The following is a 21,623-nucleotide window of genomic DNA, read 5'->3' as shown; positions in this document are numbered from 1 at the left end:
AGCTCCTCCAGAGGAGCTGCTCCTTTAGAGGAGCCAGAGCCGGAGCCATTTTCAGAGGAGCCAAAGCCCTGCCAAACAGGCCCCAAGCCACGTTGAACACTTCCATAATCTTGGGCTCTTATTTGCAAAATACGTATTACTGCGAAAACAAATTCATACATTTCTTGAGGGTCCAGCATGGAAAATGTCCCCATCTCTCGGACAGGAACGGAAGAGGAAAAAAAGGGCGCAAACAAAACAGCACACGGGGGGCGCAAAAACGCCGGGTCGACCGGCACGAACGGGATCGTCGACTCCCCTCCCCTCCCCTCCCCTCCCCTCTGACGCCCCCGCTCGCACGCTCGCTCACTCCCCACATCATCCCCGCCCGCAGGCCGCAGCAGGCACGCGCTCCGCTCCCCACGCCGGCACGCCCGAGCCCCCCACCCCATCGATCGCCGCCGCCCGCCTTTCCCCGCCATTCTTCCAGAACCTCCCCAGCTCTCGGGAGCCTTCTCTCCCAGCCCGAGATCCCTCCCCTCCGAGATCCCGCGCCGCCATGGTGTCGTGACGGCGGCGGAGGTGGCGCCATGGAGCGGGAGCCCATGTCCCCCGACGACCGCCCCGAGTCGTCTGCGGCTGCGGCGGCGGCGCAGCAGCAGCCGCAGCCGCTGGAGTGGCGGTTCGCGCAGGTCTTCGGCGAGCGCGCCGCGGGAGAGGATGTGCAGGAAGGTAATAAATACAACCCGCCGAGAGCCTCTGCGGCTTGGCCCAGTTCCGTCGCACCCTCGCGAGATCTGGTCCGTCCGGTGGCAGTGGCGGAGCCAGGATTTCACATCAGGGTATTCCGTGTTAAAAAAAATTCCAATGCAAATATGAGTAATAAGCAAAGTACAATATGCAATAGTAATAAGCAAAGTGCAAATATGCTGGCACCCTTCTTCTTCATCTAATTACAAATACAATGCAAAAAAAAAAGAAAACAAAATCTTTATTCACGATTCTTCGAGCCGAAGCTGGGATGGGGACAGAGGGGAGGGCTGATCAGTCGGAGCCCGAAGGGGAGATGCTCCTCTGCTGCAGGCCGCCGCAGGCTCCTTTCCCGGCGGGCTTCGACACCGTCCGCTGGGGCCGGATAGGCGCAGTTGAGCAGAGCTAGGAGAGGCGAGGGGGGCTGAGGGAGAGAGCCAGAGAGGTGCTGCCGTGCCGCCAGTTTGTGCCGCCGGCTGCTTCCGGTCGATGGCTCGATGCGAGCGACGGGAGCACAGAGCGTCGGGAGATGTCAATGGGTTTTTTCTGGAGTCTATGACTTTGTGGGCTGCTACTGCTAGTTGTTCTATTGGGCTTGTGGGCCATATTTGCAACATCCAGTATACCAACATGCTATACCATTATACATTTGTATATGTATTTGTTTTTGTTCCCAAAACATGGGTATTCCATGGCATACAGGTGCATACCCCTGGCGCCGCCCATGTCCGGTGGGTTCCCGAGAGGTTTAGCGGCGCCATGCGTTTCGTCGCCACGGGTGTCCTGGGGATCGCCGGGGTTCCATGGGCTGGGCAGGGCGGCGGCGAGCCAATGGGTCGTGGCAGGCTTTTACGGTGGCTTGGGTGTTGAAGCGTTTGGCTTGTTCGAGTTGGAGGAAGTGCTATGCGCAGTGTCTTAACTGCGATTTAGGACTGTTTACTGCCTACACTTTGACGTGGCAGGTTTCTCTACCGGGGCAAACTTTATCTGGTTCGAGTAACTACTTCGTGTGGTGGTCTTTGTCGTGTAATTTAGCTCCAACAGATTGGCACTTTGGTAGTTGTGGTTTGTATTTGGCAAATGTCTATATGCGTTGGGAGTTGCATTGAAGCTAGAATGCAGAATGGATTTGTTGAAAATATTCCCGGTGTTATATATGTATGCCAGTGGAGGGTCCGAAAGTTAAATCTTTTTTCATAATTTGTTGAGGACTTGGGGTAGTGGATTTTCATTTCCTCGAGATTTTCCTTAGCTCTTGGGATTTTCTGGCAGATAATTTATGAGCTTCTGGCATCTGTCTACAGTAGTTCAATCTTTTGAAAACTCTTGTTTTTAGCTGGGGGCTGTCATTGCTTCTATGCTGTATGCCTTGGAGGGTCCGAAACTTAAACCTTTTTTCATAATTTGTTGAGGACTTGGGGTTGTTGATTTTTGTTTCCTCGAGATTTTCGTTAGCTCCTGGGCATATCCTGGAAGATAATTTATGACCTCCTGGCTTCTGTCTACAGTAGTTCAATCTTTTGAAAACTCTTGGGCTGTCATTACTTCTGAGCTGTATGCCTTCTGTAGTTTCCTTTCAAGATTAAGCTGTACCATAACATTCTGAGCATTTCATATCTGGTAGGGTTCAGAAGTGTGCCAAGTGCACAAACAATCTGTCAGTTTATCTGACTTCCCCTAGGTCATTTACTATATAGGTGTGTAGGATCGTGCAATATATCGCTTTTCATGTGGATTTTCAGTTTCTATGTGGTTTTGTGTTGAAATGGTATTTGTTTGATTAGTACTCATTTAGGAATAGTGATTCTCTTAGATCTTCGATTAGTGCTTGTTGCGGAATAGTGAGGTATATTTGTTTATATGCCCCTTAGATCTTTGCACTTTGTCCCGTAAACATTTTTATGATTATGAAAAGGTTGATCAAGGTGTTTGATATCCCCTTTCCTACATACATAAAGCTTATTTAGTTTGAGGGTAGATACATGTCACATAATTTCTGTTCCAGTCTTGCTCTCTGTTTACATTGCTTCATCATGATCTTGTTTCAAAAATTCAACTGCTATTTCCATGTGCAACCTCCTACCAGGAGCATAGGGCACGCTTGGTTGTTTCCCAGGCTAAGCCAGCTGGGCAAGAAAGGGTGGGGGTGCTTGGTTTCCCTTTCTGGCATTGATGTTAAACTTGCTTCTTCTTTCCTCCTTTTCTTTCCCATCCTGATCAACTCATCGATGTGCTGCGTTACAGGCTTGCAATGGAAACAGAAACATCAGTAACAACCAATTAGGTGGACTTGAGGCCATAGCCAATCTCTATTCATGAAACAAAGAAAGAAAAGCAAAGGAAAAAGAGAGAGAGAGAGAGAACAAGTGACTCAATCCCATGCCTACCAATCCAGTTTGCTGCTTGCTCCTGAGCACGCACTGGAGCTACAAGGCCACGGGTACTCCTTGCTGTGTGTGAACCAACCGGCGGCCGGTGGACTATCTCACCCTTCTCTGCCTCCTTCCCACTCAGTGACAAGCTCGATTTTGATGGCCTGTGGCTCCAATTCGCTGTGTCTGAACTCTGAACTAGATTTTGTTGGCGCTGGTCTTTGATCTGGCCACCAAGGTGCTTGATTTGGTGTCTAATGAAGACACAGGGAGGAGATCAGCAAGGGATGGGAGAAAGAGGTTGTTTGGAAAGCTTGCCTGTGTGGGTGAGCCGATTTGGTTCGCCTGGGCTAGATTGCATCAACTAGTCTAGCTACACATTACGATGTGTTTCCAAAGACTACCAATGTAAAGGCAGTACCCTCTTCGAGATGCTTTCCCCTACTGTGTTTCCAAAATTGATCAATTATTGCAGGCAATTCACAAAATAAATTGACGTTAATGAGATTAGATCTTAGGACCCCCCATATTCCATTGTTTGGATACATAGTCCCAGCACGACCATTTTCCATATAAAATTAGCACAAAGTTGACTATTTGGGCAGACAAGATTAGACAGTATTGAGGTTTATGACGATAATTAGTCATGGGCAAGAGTTGAGGGAGTGTCTTTTTCTATGCTAATAAACCCACTTCTATTTATTGTCTTGTTCATTTCACTTGATATTTGTTGTGACGGCTTGATTTGTTTGCCAGCCATATCAGTTTGTATCTTGATCAGATATGCTACTTGTTTCAGTGGACATAATCTCTGCAATTGAGTTTGACAAATCTGGCAATCATCTTGCCACTGGAGATAGAGGTGGACGTGTGGTTTTGTTCGAAAGAACAGACATCAGTGATGTAAGTTCTACACTACGTAAGTTCTGTAATTTTTCTTGCTTAAATCTTTCATGCTAATGTATGTGCAGAATGCTAGTCGAAGAGAACTTGAGAGGCAAGAATATCCGGTTGCTAGGCATCCTGAGTTCCGTTACAAGACTGAATTTCAGAGTCATGAACCTGAGGTACGTGGGTCTTAAAGTGGAGATATTAACAATTTGTTCATGAATGTCAATTGACTTCTTGTGTCTGAGCCATATCTAGCCTGGATTATTTTCGCAGGAGTTGTGATGGAAAAGAAACTTCAAATATTTCTGCATGCTTTATTATGTGTCAAATTTATTTGAAAATCATTGGTCATGTGTGCAAATTTAAAAGGATTGATGAACTTGAATACATAATAAAGTTGGAGGAAATTGCATCATGAATTCATGTCCATTCACTATGTTCTCTTCCATGGATTACTTGCTACTAAGAAATGGCAACTTTTCCTTTTCCAGTTTTTACATTCTAATTGCCAAGTCTTATTTATCAAATGACCTATTTGTTGCTTAGCGGTAAACTCTAGTTCACTTGTGCCATTTAAAGGCAAACAGTTGCATTGTTAATTATGAAATATAGATGGTAGTCTAGAAAAACATGGTTTCCATGCAAGTTTTTCAATACATTATCCAGGAATAAGTGCCATTTTTAGAATGCTTGCATCAATCTATTTAACTTTTGACTACTAATTTGCACAGTAATAGTTCAGCCACATAAGATTAGTAAATGGAAGTAATACTTTTTTTTTGTGCGAGAAGCAATATCTTCAATTTTTCCTTTTACATATTAGCATGACATCGATGACCAGTTTAGTGTATTACACAGAGACGGCAACAATCTCTGTAACAACACTTTTGTAGATCATTAATCTTATACTCCCTCCGTTCCAAATTATAGGTTACCTTAGCTTTGTCCTAAGTCAAACTTCTCTAACTCTGACAATATATACTAACATCTACAATACCAAATAAATGCACTATCAAGAGTCAAGACATATTTCATGGTGGATTTAATGAAACTAATTTGATTTTGTATGTTTTGGTGCATTTTTCAATAAACTTGGTCAAAGTTAGAGAAGTTTGACTTATGACAGAGCTAAAGTGACTTATAATTTGGAATGGAGGGGGTAGTTTGGAGTTTGTATCCAAGGTTTTTAATGACACTTTGGGGGAGAGAGTACAAACTCCGAAAAATAGAGTGCAGATTAGCTTACCAGAAAAGGCAATATAAAACCATACATAGTCCAAATGACACTCCAAGTGAAGCTATAGTCATCATATACTGGAATATGTTAAATTGTGAATCTTTTATTCTGACTTCTGGGCAATTCATGTAGTTTGACTACCTAAAAAGTTTGGAAATAGAAGAGAAGATTAACAAGATCAAGTGGTGCCAAACAGCCAACAACGCACTCTTTCTCTTGTCTACAAATGACAAAACAATCAAGTATTGGAAGGTATGCATAAAAGAGGTTGCTCATTGGTTTACTTTCATATGTTTACAACTTCATAGATCATTTATTGTTTATCTAGACTAGACCTGTTATACCTCGGTGTTCAGGTGTTGTATCCATTATGTAGTCCAAAACATATTCATAGCACCTTAATGTGGGTTAGGGTTTACATATTTTTGCCAGTCTTATTACTCCTGAGAAGGGATATATATTCTTGCTGCTTTGATCAAGAAGCAAGTGTTTTGTATCCTTATCTTTACAAACACAATCAAATTATGCTTTATCTTCTTTACAGCTTCGTGCAATGGTATTACTTGTCTTTTTAGACTTTCTCATCATTTGCAAGTGAGCATGATTACGTAATAGGTGTCCATGGTGCTTTGGTGTTCCGTGTTCTATAGGTTCAAGAGAAAAAAGTGAAACGGGTTTCAGTGATGAATTTGGATACCTCCCAAAGTTCAGACAATGGTTCAACTTCAAGTCCGGGTACCAGTAGTTGCAGAGCTCTTCTTCCAAATGGTGGATGTTCAGAAATGATGTACAGTACGAACAACAATATATCATTTCCTCCAGGAGGATGTGCATCGCTGCGTTTGCCTGTGGTGGTAGTACTTAAACACACTTCTTCCATCATCTCTAGTGTTGTACAACATGATGAATTAGCATTGCTTGCATGTACAATACAATAGTTTTTTTTTCTCTATGACAGAGAAGTAGATATTCTTCTAACAGACTATAGATAATATCAGTGACAATTCTGAATAGTTTCCTTTACTATTTATGCAGGTTACGGGCCAAGAATTTAATCATGTCGTGAGATGCCGACGTGTATATGCACATGCTCATGACTACCATATTAATTCCATTTCAAATAATAGGTTAGCTGTCTAATCAAATCTGAAAAAAGATATGCTCTTGTTGTACTGGAACAAATGTTCAGTTTCCTTGTCTCATCTTCCTTCGTATCGTTTATGTTATCTTACAATATTGTCTTATTGAATCTGTTTTTAAGTGCATACTCTTTTTTTGACATATTTGCCTTGACCTCTCAGTTCGAACATATTTATACAAATTAAAACACAATATCTTACCAGTGTTAAACTGGGAAAAATGGAATCAGTGACCTCCGAAGGTTGGTTTGCTTAAAAGACTCCTGACACAATTGAACCTGGATGGCTCAGTTAGGCAATTTTTTTCCCATGAAATTAGTGGATTGTAGGATTTGGAAAAATACTACTTCCCTCCGTCCTAATATATAAGGCGTAACCACTTTTTATTCAAGTCCCATAATACAAGGTGTGCTCTCTCTAGACTATGTGCGTACGTCGATGTAGTAGTACTAGACTACTAGTGTTGAGAGAGAATTAAATAAGTTCCTTGGTCTTTGAACCAGAGGTGGTTACGCCTTATATACTAGGACGGAGGGAGTAGCGAAGTATAGAGCAAACGTAGGTGGAGTTTCCTAGCTTTTTGGGTCCAGCACTGTCTGGTGGCCACCTGCTTCAAAACAATGATTCAGTGAAGAGCTAATCCTTAGATCCCCATGCCCCTAATCTGTAGCAGCTGATTCACATCTTCCCCTTTCATCTAGTGTTCCCAGTGTCTGCTGCAGACTCCAATGTAAATAGTAACAACGGTTGCTTGAGCTGCATATCCACTTCACGGTTCATCTCTTTCCATCTAGTCATCCCCACTTCATGATTTAGCTCCTTTTATTTCATATTTTGTGTATTTCCCAAAATATTCTTTTACTGCCCGAAAGATATCATGGTTTATCCCGGTTTCATAGGAGGTACCCTGCATGTGCAGTGTGCATGGTTTTTGAGGCATTGTGGTGTCCAGTGGCGCTGGGGGTACGCCTGGATGTTAGGCGATATGGCATAAATAAAACCTTGTGGCGTCCTGTGGCACCTGGGGTATGCCTCAACTCCTTGGTGACAACTCAAAAAGCATGATAGTGTGTAAAACCTGTACGGTGGCAACAGTGTTTTTCACCTTCTGTAGTAGGAAATGTGGTCTATGACTTTATGTAACATAAAGGCTTTGAATTAGATCAAACCAAAGATGCTTATTTTTTTCATTATAAATAAGAAGTTGCTCTTAAGGGTATCACAAATTACTATACGCTTTTTGTTTGAATGAGTTAATGTGGCTGAGTTTTTTTGGAACTATTTTTACTGCTTGGGTTTGTTATTATGGTGATACCGTGTCCTCACTTTGTTTTGTTTACAGCGATGGAGAAACATTCATATCAGCAGATGATCTGCGAATAAACCTTTGGAATTTAGAAATTAGCAATCAGAGCTTTAACATTGTTGATGTGAAACCTGCAAACATGGAGGATCTAACTGGTAAACTTTTTCAGTCTGATGACTACTTATGTTGTGCAGTGAACTTCCTGTTTCTTGTAAACATTATACATGCAAATGTTATCAGACTAGGTAGATTCACGGTTCAGTAGCTTGATGCTGTGGAGTTCTTGAATAGTGGAGTTGGATGCATTGCAAGATATAGGCAGGGTTTGTGCTTTTTACCCTGCAAACTGCCATGTGTAGATGTTACATGGTATGCATGTTCTGGCGCCGATCATGCAAAACATCTTCATTTTTCATCCCTGCGGCCTTCCAATATGGTTGGAATAGCAACTTGCATCACATCTACCTACTTTAACTCCTATTTGGGTCTGGAGCAAATGATGGACAGTGTTGAATGGAGTTGCTTCAGGAACGCAGTTCCTATTCTCTGAACCTACCAACTTTGTACCTATCAGTCAATTACCTCTCTGCAGCTGTATGTTAGTATGCTACCTAACAATTCCTTCTCAGAAGTGTAGGTTTTGTAGCTATCAACAGGTGAGAAATTCATAAACATAGTAGTTGCTTTATGGAAAAAACAAGATTAGATGACACAAGATAACCTGCATCAGGTTTTACTGTGCAAAAACGAAACTAATACAATTTGCATATGTGACTGCAAAATTTTTTTGTCGACTGGTTGTGAGACACCTTTGGCTGTTGGCTAATAGATCTTTTTGAAGGTGTTCATTTATTCTCATGCAATTCCTGTTGGTTCCATACTTGTTATGTGGCAACACCTATCACATTATAATTCTGTGAAATTTCAGAGGTGATTACTTGTGCGGAGTTCCATCCAACTCACTGTAATACACTAGCATATAGTAGCTCAAAGGGTACTATCCGGCTTATTGATCTGCGGCAGTCAGCACTGTGTGACAACCATGCTAAACTGTTAGTAATTCCCCTTGAACTTCTTCAGTAACATTATTGTTGATTAGAAGGCAATGCTTAGATTTTATCATTTCTAATGGCTACAAACATTTTAAGTTTATCTATTGGTCATGGTATTATCTGATTTAACTAGGGCATCTTGTTCAGATTTGAGGAACATGAAGCACCTGGATCAAGATCCTTTTTTACAGAGATAATAGCATCAGTTTCAGATATAAAGTTTGCAAGGGACGGAAGGCACATTCTTAGTCGTGATTATATGACACTCAAGGTTTGCAACAGACCTATCTGTCCCGTTTGCTGAATTTCTACTTTTTTTACTGTATGATTTATGCGCGGGTGGCTAATTTTATTACCCGAAAAACACATGTCAAAATGTTCATCTTTCTCTATCCAGGTACTGAGGCATTGAGTTCATCTTTCAATGTTATAAATAAGCTGTGTGTGACATCATTGAGTTCTGTAATGACATGTTGTGGTTCTAATTTTCTTGAAGCACACTTAATATCAATATAGTTTTGCTCCACTGGTCCAAATGACATTTTGTGTTTTTTTTTCAATGTTGACCAATTCACTGGCTAAGAAAGTAGGAATATACATCTTACTCAGACCCCTAGTCATTAAAATTCGGACGCTCCTCCCATGTTATTGATCCGTCAGATATTTAAATATTTTTTACCTTGGACTTTGAGGATCAAGGAACATTTTGTGCCCTGCCTTTCGTGATAAAGATGTTTGTCTGCTAGAAATATTTTTATTTAACCTATTTTTGTTTCTTCAGTTGTGGGATCTAAACATGGATTCGGGCCCAGTTGCAACTTTTCAGGTTCATGAATACTTACGTCCTAAGGTGAAGTTTCTTATCATCTGATTGAGAATGAAAGAGCCATATCAATATCTGCTGTAATCTGATACTGTGGTTAACATCATGTTTCGCAGCTTTGTGATTTATACGAGAATGATTCAATTTTTGACAAATTTGAATGTTGTCTCAGCGGTGATGGACTCCGTGTTGCAACTGGTTCTTATAGGTATATCCTTATCCTCCTCGCATTATGAAGCTGTAAGAATTGCTAGCTGTTGGTTTATTTAACACTTCTGTATGTTAACTCTTCTTGTGGCATCGTAATTGCAGTAATTTGTTTCGTGTTTTTGGTGGTTCTCCTGAAAGTACGGAGGCATCAACTTTGGAAGCCAGCAGAAATCCCATGAGGTCTGTCAAACGCTGGGATTATCATTAATGTGTATGTTGTTAAGTGGGTTTAGGTTATACTCTACCTGAATATAGACTATTTCAATATAATTCATAAGGCCCTTGCTCCTCAATTAACTAATTTGCCGCTCCAAGTGAGCTCAATATTTAATGCAATAACAACAACAACAAAGCCTTTTACGTTTTTTTCCTACTTCGGAGTTACGTACCAAAAAAAGAGCACGGTCACTTATGATGAGCATCTTATGTCAAAGTTGGTGGGGCCACCAAACATTCAAGATTCAATTCAATATAGGTGACCCATGACCATGTCGTTGTATAGGTAACAAAATATGATATTGACACCAATCCAGCATGCACTCTACTTGCAAATTATTTTTCCATGCCCAGCTAAACTTCTATTATTTGATTATTGGAATTGTGGAAACCCATACAGGCGACAGGTTGTTAATCCAGCAAGGCCTGCACGGACTCTGACTTCTTTGACCCGTGCTGTGAGGAGAGGTCAGTGGCCCTCTTGTGCTGCCAGCCTTTGAATTTATTTTTTCTGTATGTACATGGACCAGACCATGCTCTCCTGGTAAAAAATTCAACTGCCTTGGTTCTGATCAATTAAGTTGATGGCGCAGGTGGAGAAAATACAAGTATTGACGCCAATGGAAATTCTTATGATCTCTCAACAAAACTGCTCCATCTTGCGTGGCACCCAACTGAGAACTCCATCGCGTGTGCTGCCGCAAATAGTTTGTACATGTATTATGCATAGGGGAACGTGCTAGAGAAAATTGGTAGTTTTTTTGTTTGCTTGCTCGAAGTGAAAGGCTTGGCCTTTCACATGTTCAAGGATTCAGGCGCAGGAAATCGTTGTCAATTCGATGGCTGGGGCGGAAAAGCGGCAGTCGGTGATGGTCCACAAGATTAAGTCCTGGTAAGTTACTGCCATACTTGACTGCGGACTGCCTCTCCCCGGGATTCTTTAGTAAATGTGAAGTATGGATTCTGATAATACCGAAGCTTCTGGCCCCAAAGATATGACGTCAGACTATAGCTGCCTTGTAGCGAAATTGGCAGCCGAAGCCGAAGGATAAAGCAAGCAGTAAGAAGAAGATAGACGACAGCAGCTGATGCTAATTTCACCAAAGTTCACAGGAATTTATCTGCTCACATATCACAAAGGCTGTAAGAGTTTCCTTTTTTTTCCCCTTTTACGACATGTAATGCAACCTAGTCAGGGCTAACCATCATCAGCTGTCATGAACTCTGACCATTGAACATATTTTTTTTTCCTTTCGTCATAGCTATTGTAGTTTTTCTACGCAGCTGCTGTTGTATTCATTAGATTAGATTGTTTGGATAAGTCTATACCAGTGCACTGGTTGTGATTCGCTGTGGCCTTGATGTAGCGCCGCTCTCTGTACCGTTCAATTGAACCTGACTCTGTGTGCACAGATGGTGCGATGATGACTGCTTGCTGGTATCCCAGCGTGCTTAGGGCGCGTTTAGATGCAAATTTTTTTTTGTTTCGCTACTGTAGTACTTTCGTTTGTATTTGGTAATTAGTGCCGCAAGATTCGATGTGATGGGTAGTGCGCAAAAATTTTGCCCTTAGTAGTCTAGCTGTGAGGCGCGTCATGCAGTTGACCAAGATATGGCCTGTGGTCTTGAATGCCGTGCATGAACTGGGATCCGTGTATGTACTTGTGTAGCTGACCACAAGAAGCAAAGGCATGTGACTGACGAGGACGACGAGGTGCGCATGAGTTGATTGAATTCTAAACATCTGGGCTTTCCAGAAACAAGGTTAATTATTCAAATTGTCCTGTCCAGTTCAGGCCAGTCCAGGAGACTGCAAGCTCTCATCTGAGGAAGGTAACAGGCGTATGTATTGGGCAACAAGACTGCACGTCTCGTCTGCACCATGTCCATTACTTACGCTTAGTAGCCCCCTTACCGGTCTCATGCCTCTCCGTCTCACGTACCGGGACCAATTCCTCATTTATCCGCTTATTTTCAGTTCAGCTACCCCGCTTCGTCGACGGAACCGGTGTGGGGGTATAACCTCCAGCCGTCAGGAAAGGCCTAGCCCACAAGGCTGTGTATGGGTCATGCTACTAGTGGAGGCATAGCTTACAAGACGACGCCGCGTGAAGCACGGCGGGCCTCGCAAGACTTGCGTGAAGATCCTCAGTGATTTAGGAAACCCGCTTGGATATGCTAGATCCCGTAATATCTGTAACTTCCTATATTGTAAATCGATCAGGATAGAAACAACCGATCTGTAATCATACCTCGGCTATATAAGACGGGTAGGGACCTCCTCGTTTTTCATCTGATCATACACAATACAACCCATCGAAAGACACAGGACATAGGGTATTACGCCAAGTCGGCGGCCCGAACCTGCTTAATTGTTGTCTCTTACGTTCTGTGTCACTGTCCGTCCGGTTCCTTCATGCGCACCTCCACCGATTCATCTACTACCGTGGGCATACCCCTCGGTAGACTGCCAGCCTTATTTCGTCGACAGTGGCGTGCCAAGTAGGGGGTGTACGTGCTGAATTCATAGCGAACCAGATGGTCACCTTTCCGAGCTCCATGGCCCTCCTCGAGCCGGGCCAGATCTTCACGGTCGGATCCATGACCTGGATCATCGGCCCCGACGGCAACAGGGAGATCGTGGAGGCGATGCAGGATCACCCTGCGCCGACCGCGCCAACGGCTGCAACGACATCTCCGATCCCTGGCCCCCCGCCACTGGGTTAGAAGATCTATCAGCAATGATGATCTGATCGCATCCATCGATCGGGTCACAGACCGCTTAACGAAATGCCAGCTCCTCGTGGATTCGGTCCTAAATCAATCTAGCGAGTGATGATTTTTCTACGCTCCAAGTTCACCAAGCCGCTGCGACCGAGCGACATGCTCGGCCACACCGTTTGAGGCGACCAAATTCTGATCTGGTGATCACGACTGCTCCAGACGGGCGCACGGCGCGACGCCGACCACTTCTCGCTACCGGCCTGTGCTTGGTCGACTACGAGGCCCTGATGGAGAACCCGCCGAGGCCCTATCCTTTTGGGCTGGAGGGTGCGAGATCTGCGTACCAGAACACCGTCCACCACCTCTTCGTCAACCACGTCGAGCGCGATCACGCCATCGATCTCTACATGATCGACCCGACTGACTCTGGTCAGCCTGCGCCCGTGGTCAACATGGTGGCTATTCGCCAGCTTTCGGATGATTCCCCTCTTTCGACCGAATCTCTCCACAACATTCTGAACGAGAGCCTCGACGATTATTCCTGAGGGCTCAACCAAGACCGTGCCAAGCTACCCTACTTTCCCTCCGGGGTTCGGGGGGCATGATTTTCCACGTCAGCCATGACAACGTCACCAAGGACGGCGAAACCGCTGAAGAGCGCGAAGCTCAGTCTTGCTAAGAACGTCGATCGCCAACAGTCGTCAAGATGCAGAAGTAGCCCAAGTGGTCGACAAGGATGGTCGCGGCCCGCCCCACCATCAATGTAATCTGGAAGAGGCATTTGACATGGTGGGCGACCAGCCAGTCTACCAGACTCCAAGTGCCAATCTAGCCATCGCTTTCAATGAGCTTGACAAACTCCCTCACACTCTAGAGGTCGAGAAGGTCCGAGCACATATCATAGCCGCGCAAGTCCAAGTCAACGAGTTCCGAAATGACACCCCATCTTATTCCACCGCGTCAGCTCGTAGCCGCCGCTCTCACCGTGATGAAGGAGGCCAGCATCACGATGCTGAGGGCCCCCAACCTCAGGCTAGGAGGTCCCTACCTCTATAGAGGATCCAGAGGCAACTATGAAGCTCATTCACGTCACGACACCCGCCCTCCATGTCCCCAGGGAGGTTGGGGTGGCAACCGCAACCAAGAGGTCAATCAACCCCTCCCCCGCGACCTTCGTGACCACATCAACGCCGGCACAGATGTCCGTGTTCACATCGAAAATAGCAGGTCCGCACGCTACGAAGCAGAGATGGAACGTCGCCGGCAATTCGACGTCTAACATGAGGGATTTGCTGCCCATCAAGTACCACTCCCTGCCGACGCATTAGGATTTCGCCCCTTCACGGAAAGGCTCTGAGCCGTCCGGTGGCCTGTGGGTTTCAAGGTCATTGGTGTTAACACCTATGATAGAAAGGCCAACCCCGCTTAGTGACTAACTCTATATGAGATCACCGTGAAAGCCGTGGGCGGAGACGAAGACTGTCATGGCGAACTATCTTCCTATCATGCTTAACTAGTCTGCAAATAACTGGCTCCTTAGCCTGTGGTAGAACTCCATCTGATCTTGGGACGACCTCAAGAAAGTCTTCACCGACAATTACATGGCTACGTGCGAGCATCCTAGCACCAAGTATGACCTAGAGAAGCTTTATCAGTCCTCCCAAGGAGTCCCTGCGTGACTTCATCAGGCTCTTCTCGGAGACAAGAAACTTCGTTCCCAACATCACTGACGCCGAGGCCATCACCGCTTTCACCAAAGGGCTCCAGCATGAGCAGTTCCGTGGAAAGCTGTACCACAAGAGGCCCACAACCATCGGTGAACTGATACAAATAGCAAACGGATATGCCGACACTGAAGAAGCCGAACGGGCCGCCCGCTCCGCTCACTACCAGCGCCGTGACGATGACCGTCGTGAAGACAGACGCTATGATGACCCTCGATCGCCATCATGACGATCAAGACCGCCGCGTGACCGCCGCCAAGATGACCGTGAGCCCTAGTGTGACGACCGCCCGGAGAGCTCGAGAGGTAGACAAGGCCACCGTCGTCGGCCTAATAACTCGATCAACACCATCAATACCCGTGCCAAGCGCACCTACGACGCTTACTTGGGCAAGTTGCTGGATGACCCATGCCCTATCCACAAGGATGCCAAGCACACCATGCGAGAGTGTAGAGGCCTAAAGACAGCGCTCAGTGGTGAATCATCGAAGAAGCCACGGCATGACGACAATGAGACCGAGGACGGTCAGGGCGGAGAACGAGGAAAGAACAAGGGCCCCACCTTCCAGGACACCACCAAGACCATCGCCACCATCTTTGGTGGGACAACTATCTCCGAAGACAAGCAGGAGCAGAAGCTTGTAGCCCAACGTGTCGTGTTGGTCACTACATATGACGTCCTCGTCGTTGATCCCAAGTACCTCGACTAGTCAGAGCACCCGATCACCTTCTCTAGGTTCGATCAGTGGTCGAACATCCCATGCCCTAGGGCATTTCCCATTCATCCTAGATCCCATAATCAAGGACGTGCGCTTCCAGAAGGTCCTCATCGACAGAGGGAGCGCCCTCAACATCCTCTTCGCCGGATCTCTAGAGGAGCTAGGGCTCAAGAAGGAAGACCTCACCCCCATGTACTCTTTGTTTTGGGAAATCGTTCTCGAGAAGGCATCCCTACCCTTGGGATAGATTACACTGCCGGTTCAGTTCGGCACCGCCAAGCATTTTTGCGCCGATTACGTCAACTTCCTCATCGCCGATTTCAACACGGTGTACCATGCCATCCTTGGCCGACTAGCTCTTGCTAAGTTCATGGCCGTGCCACACTATACATACCTGGTGTTGAAGATGCCAATGGAGCAGGGGGTCCTCTCCCTACGCGCCAACCACGACATCGCCTACAACTGTGAGAAGAAAAGCTTCACGCTCATCAAGGCAACTGACATCTCCATCCACATATAGGACTACATCGTGACTTCGTAGCTGATCTCTTTGGAGGACCTAGAGATCCCAATCATGGAGGCCGCCCGAGCATCAACCAAGTCCAAGGAGGTGAAGGAAGTGGCCCTCATCCCAGCGACCAGTCTAAGACTACTCGGAACAGGGCCAGCCTTGAACCTAAATAGGAAGACATGCTCGTTAGCTTCCTAAGGGAGCATGTTGACGTGTTCACGTGGAAACTTGCGGACATGCTCGACGTGCCTTGGGAGTGGATCGAGCACTCCTTAAATGTCTCGGCTGACCGCCAAGCCGATCAAGCAGAAGCTTCAACGATTCACGCAGGACAAAAAGGAGGCCATTAGGGTAGAGATAACCTGGCTCTTAGTTGCTGGTTTTATTAAAGAGGTGTATCATCCGGAGTGGTTAGACAACCCAATTCTTGTAAGAAAAAAGAATAAAGAATGGAGAATGTGCGTTGATTGCACCGATCTCAACAAACACTGCCCTAAAGACCCCTTCGGCCTACCTCGCATTGACGAGGTCATAGACTCCACTGGCCGGTTGCGAGCTCCTGTGCTTTTTAGATTGCTACTCTGGTTATCACCATATCACGTTAAAGGAAGAAGACCAGATCAAGACATCGTTTATCACACCCTTCGGTGCCTATTGCTACACAACGATGTCCTTTGAGCTCAAGAACATGGGTGCGACCTATCAAAGAGCCATCCTAGTGCTGCCTCAAGGACCAGATCGGGAAGAACATCAAGGCTTATGTCTATGACATGGTGGTCAAGTCTAGGATTGCTGACACCCTCATCGCCGATCTCACCTGAAGTTTTCAAAGCCCAAAAAGTATACCTAATGGAAGCTGAATCCCACTAAGTGCATTTTATGCATTCCATCCGGTACCCTGCTAGGCAACATCGTCAGTTGTCGTGGCATCGAAGCCAACCTAGAGAAAATAGCGGTGGTGACCAACATGAAGCCACCGACCTAAGTCAAGGACATGTCCAGAAGCTAACGGGGTGCATGGCGGCTTAAAGTCATTTCATATCTCGTCTGGGCGAAAAGGGACTCCCCTTCTTCAAGCTACTCAAGGCTCAAGAGAAATTTATTTGGTCGGAGGATGCTAATAAGGCATTCACCGAGCTCAAGCGGTTCCTCACCACATCTCTGATCATGACCGCCCCCAAAAGGATGAAACCCTGCTAATCTACATCGCAATGACCAACTAGGTAGTTAGCACCACCATCGTTGTTGAACGAGAAGAGGCCGGACATGCATACAAAGTACAACGCTCAGTCTACTTCATCAGCGAGGTCCTAAATGAGTCTAAGACTCGCTACCCACAAGTCCAAAAGCTGTTGTACGCCATCTTGATCATATCCCGGAAGCTCCGCCACTACTTTGATGCCTACCACATAGCAGTAGTCGTTGAGTACCCGCTCGGCGACATCCTCCGCAACAAGGAAGCCAGTGGCCATATCATTAAATGGGCGGTCAAGCTCGGCACCTATACCATTGACTTCAGGCCTCGCCACATGATCAAGTCACAGGCGCTCACCGATTTCATCACCGAGTGGACGGATATGCAGACTCCTGTCCCTGTCAACCACCCTAAGCACTGGACCATGTACTTCGATGGGTCTCTCAACCTCAACGGTGCTGGGGCAGGCGTATATTTCATCTCGCCATTGGGGGATAAGCTTCGCTATGTCCTCCGCTTAAACTTCCGAGCATCTAATAATACAGCTGAATACCAGGCGGCACTTCATGGTCTCCATATAGCTATCGAGCTCGACGTTAAATGCCTCCAGGTGTATGGTGACTCCGCACTCATGATCAATCAGCTCAACAAGGATTGGAATTGCACCAACAAGAAGATGGATGCTTACTACGCTGTGATAAGAAAGTTAGAAGACAAATTCTATGGCATCGAATACCACCACGTGGTCCGGGCCAATAATCAAGCAGCTGATGAGCTATCAAAGATAGGATCAGCCCGGGCTAAAGTTCTAGCTAGGGTGTTCGTCTAGGACCTTGTGGCCCCGTCCATAAAGTAGGGACAAGATTGCGTTGAAGAAAAACCACCTGCCGAGCAGATAGTCGCAGCGGTCCCTGGGCCGAGCAGTGATTGGAGGGAACCTTTCATCAAATACCTCACCACTGCAGACGTCTCGGCTAACAACACAGAGAGAGAACGCCTTACCCGCCATAGTAAGCATTAAATCCTAGTTGAAGGGAAGTTGTACCGTAAAAACGCCAAAGGGGAGCTACTCTAGAAGTGCATCTCCATGGAAGAAGGCGAGAAGATACTCATGGAGATCCATGCTGGCACCTGCGGCAACCATGCGGTGGTCAAAAAGGCTTTCCAAGCTAGTTTCTATTGGCTCTCAGCCATAGCTAATGCTGAAGCACTCGTTCACCGATGTAAGAACTGCCAGTTTTTCGCTAAACAAATCCACGTCCGGCTCAGGCCCTGCAAATGATTCCTACATCGTGGCCCTTTGCATGCTGGGGACTAGATATGATCAGGTCGATCAAACCCATGCCAGTAGGTTTTCGCTAGGTCTACGTCGGCATCGACAAATTCTCCAAGTGGATCGAATACAAACCCCTGGTCCAAGCTACAGCAAAGAAAGCAACTGAGCTGCTTGACGACATCATTCACCGATTCGGCCTGCCGAACAACAGCATCATTGACCTAGGGTCCACGTTCACTGGTAGCAACTTTTGGGATTTCTGTGATGAGAAATGCATCTTAGTCAAGTATGTCTCTGTGGCACACCAAGGGCCAATGACCAAGTCGAGCGCATCAACGGTATGATCCTGGACGCATTGAAGAAGCATCTCTACGAGAAGGAACAGAAACACCTGGGCAAATGGCTTAAGGAACTAACACCTATGGTCTAGGGACTAAGGACCCAGCCCAGTCGTAACACCGATGTCTCCCCGTACTTCATGGTTTTTGGCTCTGAGGCCGTATTGCTTGCCGACATCGTCTTCCGAGCACCTAGGGTGGAGAATTACAACGAGGAGAACTCTGACCAAGTTTGGCATCTTGAAGTGGACAGCTTAGAAGTGGAACATTTGGTCACCTATGTTTGGACGGCAAAATATCTCGATGGCTTACAAAGATACTACAACCGTAATGTTAACGATCGATTCTTTGTGGTCAGAGACTTAGTACTCCGTAGGAAACAGAAGACAGATGGGATGCACAAGCTCTCCTCATCTTGGGAGGGACCCTTCATTGTCAAGGCGGTCACCCGACCAGGGTCCTACAGACTATGCGACATGGATGAAAGAGATGTCCCAAACTCTTGGCACATCAATCTGCTTAGACGTTTCTACCCTTGAAGCGTTCATTTCAAAGATATGTACCTTTCATATTTGAGTATTCAATAAAGTTTTTTACATTGATGTTTCTCCATATCGTTTTCTCCATGCTTTTCTACTGAGCGATTCTGATTTTGCGTACAACATCTTAAAGATGACACGCCAACTACACCTAAGGCAAATACCCAAACAAACACGTTGATGCTCGAACGCCTCTAGAGACGACCCTGTCTCCGACTTCTCCCTGCATGCGCATGAGCGTCCGCCCTCTACGTCATGGGTGGTCGACATCGGTTCCTTAGCAACGCCCTATTCTTCCCACACACACACAGCCCCTGCGCCTCGTGTTACGGTTAATAGGCTAGCTAGGGTTGGAGACTCAGCTATACACTACTGATCAGATGGTTTATATCAAATATAAACACAAACATACCATAACAACAAGCGTTCAACAAAAGTTGCTTTTGTACAACGATTCAATATGAGTTTTTTCTAATCTACGGAGCACCGCTCCCCCTTCGCCGAATAGGTCGATGTCACTGGCTAATTTCTTCCCTGGTTCTTTGGCTTCGTCCACCATTTTGGTGATCTTGGCCGCATTCGTCCCCTGAGCATAGCCGGTCACCACCCACTCGAGATTTATCGAGGGGTAGTGTGATCGCAGCATGACTAGCGCGTGGACGATAGCCCCATGAGCAGCGCTATGTGTGAACTCCTTAAAGTCTGCCCATGCCGTCTAGCAATGGTCCACGATTGACCGATGCGGCAAGTCACCAGACAGTTGTGATGATGCTTTGGGTGGTGCAAAGTTGATGTAGTCAAGCATGGGCTTGATCCCCACAATTACTGCCTCTAGCTTGTCATCCCGAGCCTTCACCTGCTCACCTAGCACCTTGCGCATGCACCTGGTATCAATATTCTGTAATACACCAACATCAATAGATGGAGCACGCTCCTATTAACGTCAACAACCAAGATAAAGGAAGGTGCACTTACGTTCAAGATCTACGATGGCCTTCTCGGTCTTCTCCTCTGCTGCCTCCTTCCCTGCAATGAGCTGCCTGACGTTCTCGTAGGAAAGGCTGAGCACCATCTCTAGTGCTGCATGTCATAGTCAGATATCTTAAAACATTGAACACCAACAAAGCAAGACCCAGAGTCATACCTTTCTGCTGGTCACCACTATAGTCGAGCTGTTCCCTTAGTGAATGGTTCTTCGCCTCTAGCAGTTGCTTATCCTTCTCCAACGCTAGCACCTTCACCTCCAAGTCCTCCTTATGATGGCGCTCTCGGGTGAAACGCACCTGGAGGTCAATCACCGATGCCTAGAGCTCTTTGTTCTCCTCTAGCACTGGGGCTATCTCTTCCAACTATCGCTGGCACTGTTCAGATACTTTCATCACATTCTGCAAAAGTACAAGGGTCTAATGAAGGAACAAAACACAAAATTTTCTATGGCTTACCTCGATCTGGCCGATCATCGCTGATAGGTTGGCCTTAAGCTTCTTCGTCTCCGCGCTCGCCTCCCCCTCCTCCAGTATTTCAAACTCATCACCGTGCTAGATAATTGTATGGAGGAGCTAGGTGGGCTGAGTGGGCTCTCGCTCAATCTCTTTGATCTCTTCATTAGTTGCCCGAGGAGGTGATCTCCTCGGTCGCCGCACGTTCTGACAGGGCGTTCAAGCCCCCACCTTCGCTATTGCCGCCGTTGCGGATGTCATTGGCTTAACAACCATGGGTGGGTTCTGCATCACGCCGCTCGGCACCCTCCCGTGGTCTCCACTCCTGCCTGGGCAGCATCTCCGGATGCTGTCATCGTAGTCCATGCTTCCTCAGTGCCTGGGGCACCTTCATCATGTGCCCACTGCCAGGAGAGGTTGGCCCAGCGATTGGCGGCTCCTCGACGACATGAGCAGTTGGCACTGAAGCCGCTAGCCCCCCTCGACGAGAATGGTCGGGCCACCCCCCGTTCCCTCAAGCGGTGTGGTTAGAGATTCTTGTCTCAATGCCTACTGCCTATCATCGATGATCGATAGCTACAGATCTTTAGTCGCCTCCGCACTATCGCAAAGAAACAACTCTTCAAAACCAAGACTATGTACTGATGGAATACCACAAATGACGAAGGAACTTATAATTGGGACTCCCACCATGTGGTCCTAAACTGACATGTCCTCCCTGAGCCCCCTGACCTATGGTAGAGCCGCCTGGCATGTCTACCGTCTTCGGACTTCCCATCTCTGCTGCTGCTGGCGTTGCCACTCGAGTAGGCTCGAGGGTCATGGTCGGAATCTCCCATGTCATCTCAGGGACTCACCCGCCGTCCCTAGTCACAGCCGTCATGATCCTTCGAGTGCTCTTGGGGACTGTTGTTGCCGCCTCCCAAGCTTGCCTCCTCTCTCGCATCTCTGCCCTGACTAGGGCTATCGGTGGAGGTCTCGCCGCGCTCGAAGGTGACTAAGTCGCCGGTTCATCTTTAGAAGAAGTGTCCGATAGAACTACCTATCACCTCCAAGGGTGATTCGAGGCCCCGATGTTCACCGGGCCCTCCTCACCTCAAGAGGGCCTAGCTATTTTTCTCCATTTCGTAGATGGATCCTCGTCAGCCGGTCACTTCCCGTGAAGCTTTTCATGGACATATTCC

General features: G+C 46.5%; 2 protein-coding genes across 2 annotated transcripts; both read left to right on the top strand.

Annotated features, from left to right (window-relative positions):
- Nucleotides 1-426: 426 nt before the first annotated feature.
- Nucleotides 427-11,411, top strand: LOC136466919 (serine/threonine protein phosphatase 2A 55 kDa regulatory subunit B beta isoform-like). Its single transcript, XM_066465440.1, has 14 exons — nucleotides 427-711; nucleotides 3,901-4,004; nucleotides 4,073-4,168; nucleotides 5,362-5,481; nucleotides 5,880-6,083; nucleotides 6,265-6,356; nucleotides 7,711-7,829; nucleotides 8,603-8,726; nucleotides 8,874-8,997; nucleotides 9,508-9,576; nucleotides 9,666-9,757; nucleotides 9,862-9,939; nucleotides 10,376-10,443; nucleotides 10,569-11,411. The coding sequence occupies exons 1-14, from the start codon at nucleotides 570-572 to the stop codon at nucleotides 10,703-10,705; spliced, it is 1,569 nt and encodes a 522-aa protein (XP_066321537.1). The 5' UTR covers nucleotides 427-569; the 3' UTR covers nucleotides 10,706-11,411.
- A 4,100-nt stretch (nucleotides 11,412-15,511) lies between these two features.
- Nucleotides 15,512-18,553, top strand: LOC136465413 (uncharacterized). The gene is made up of 3 exons (XM_066464157.1): nucleotides 15,512-15,634; nucleotides 16,876-17,552; nucleotides 18,433-18,553. Exons 1-3 carry the CDS (start codon nucleotides 15,512-15,514, stop codon nucleotides 18,551-18,553), a joined length of 921 nt encoding a protein of 306 aa, XP_066320254.1.
- The last annotated feature ends 3,070 nt before the right edge of the window (nucleotides 18,554-21,623 follow it).

This window comes from Miscanthus floridulus, chromosome 7 (genome assembly GCF_019320115.1).
Source record: "Miscanthus floridulus cultivar M001 chromosome 7, ASM1932011v1, whole genome shotgun sequence".
Lineage (NCBI taxonomy): Eukaryota > Viridiplantae > Streptophyta > Magnoliopsida > Poales > Poaceae > Miscanthus > Miscanthus floridulus.
This window is presented reverse-complemented; position numbering and strand designations above follow the sequence as displayed.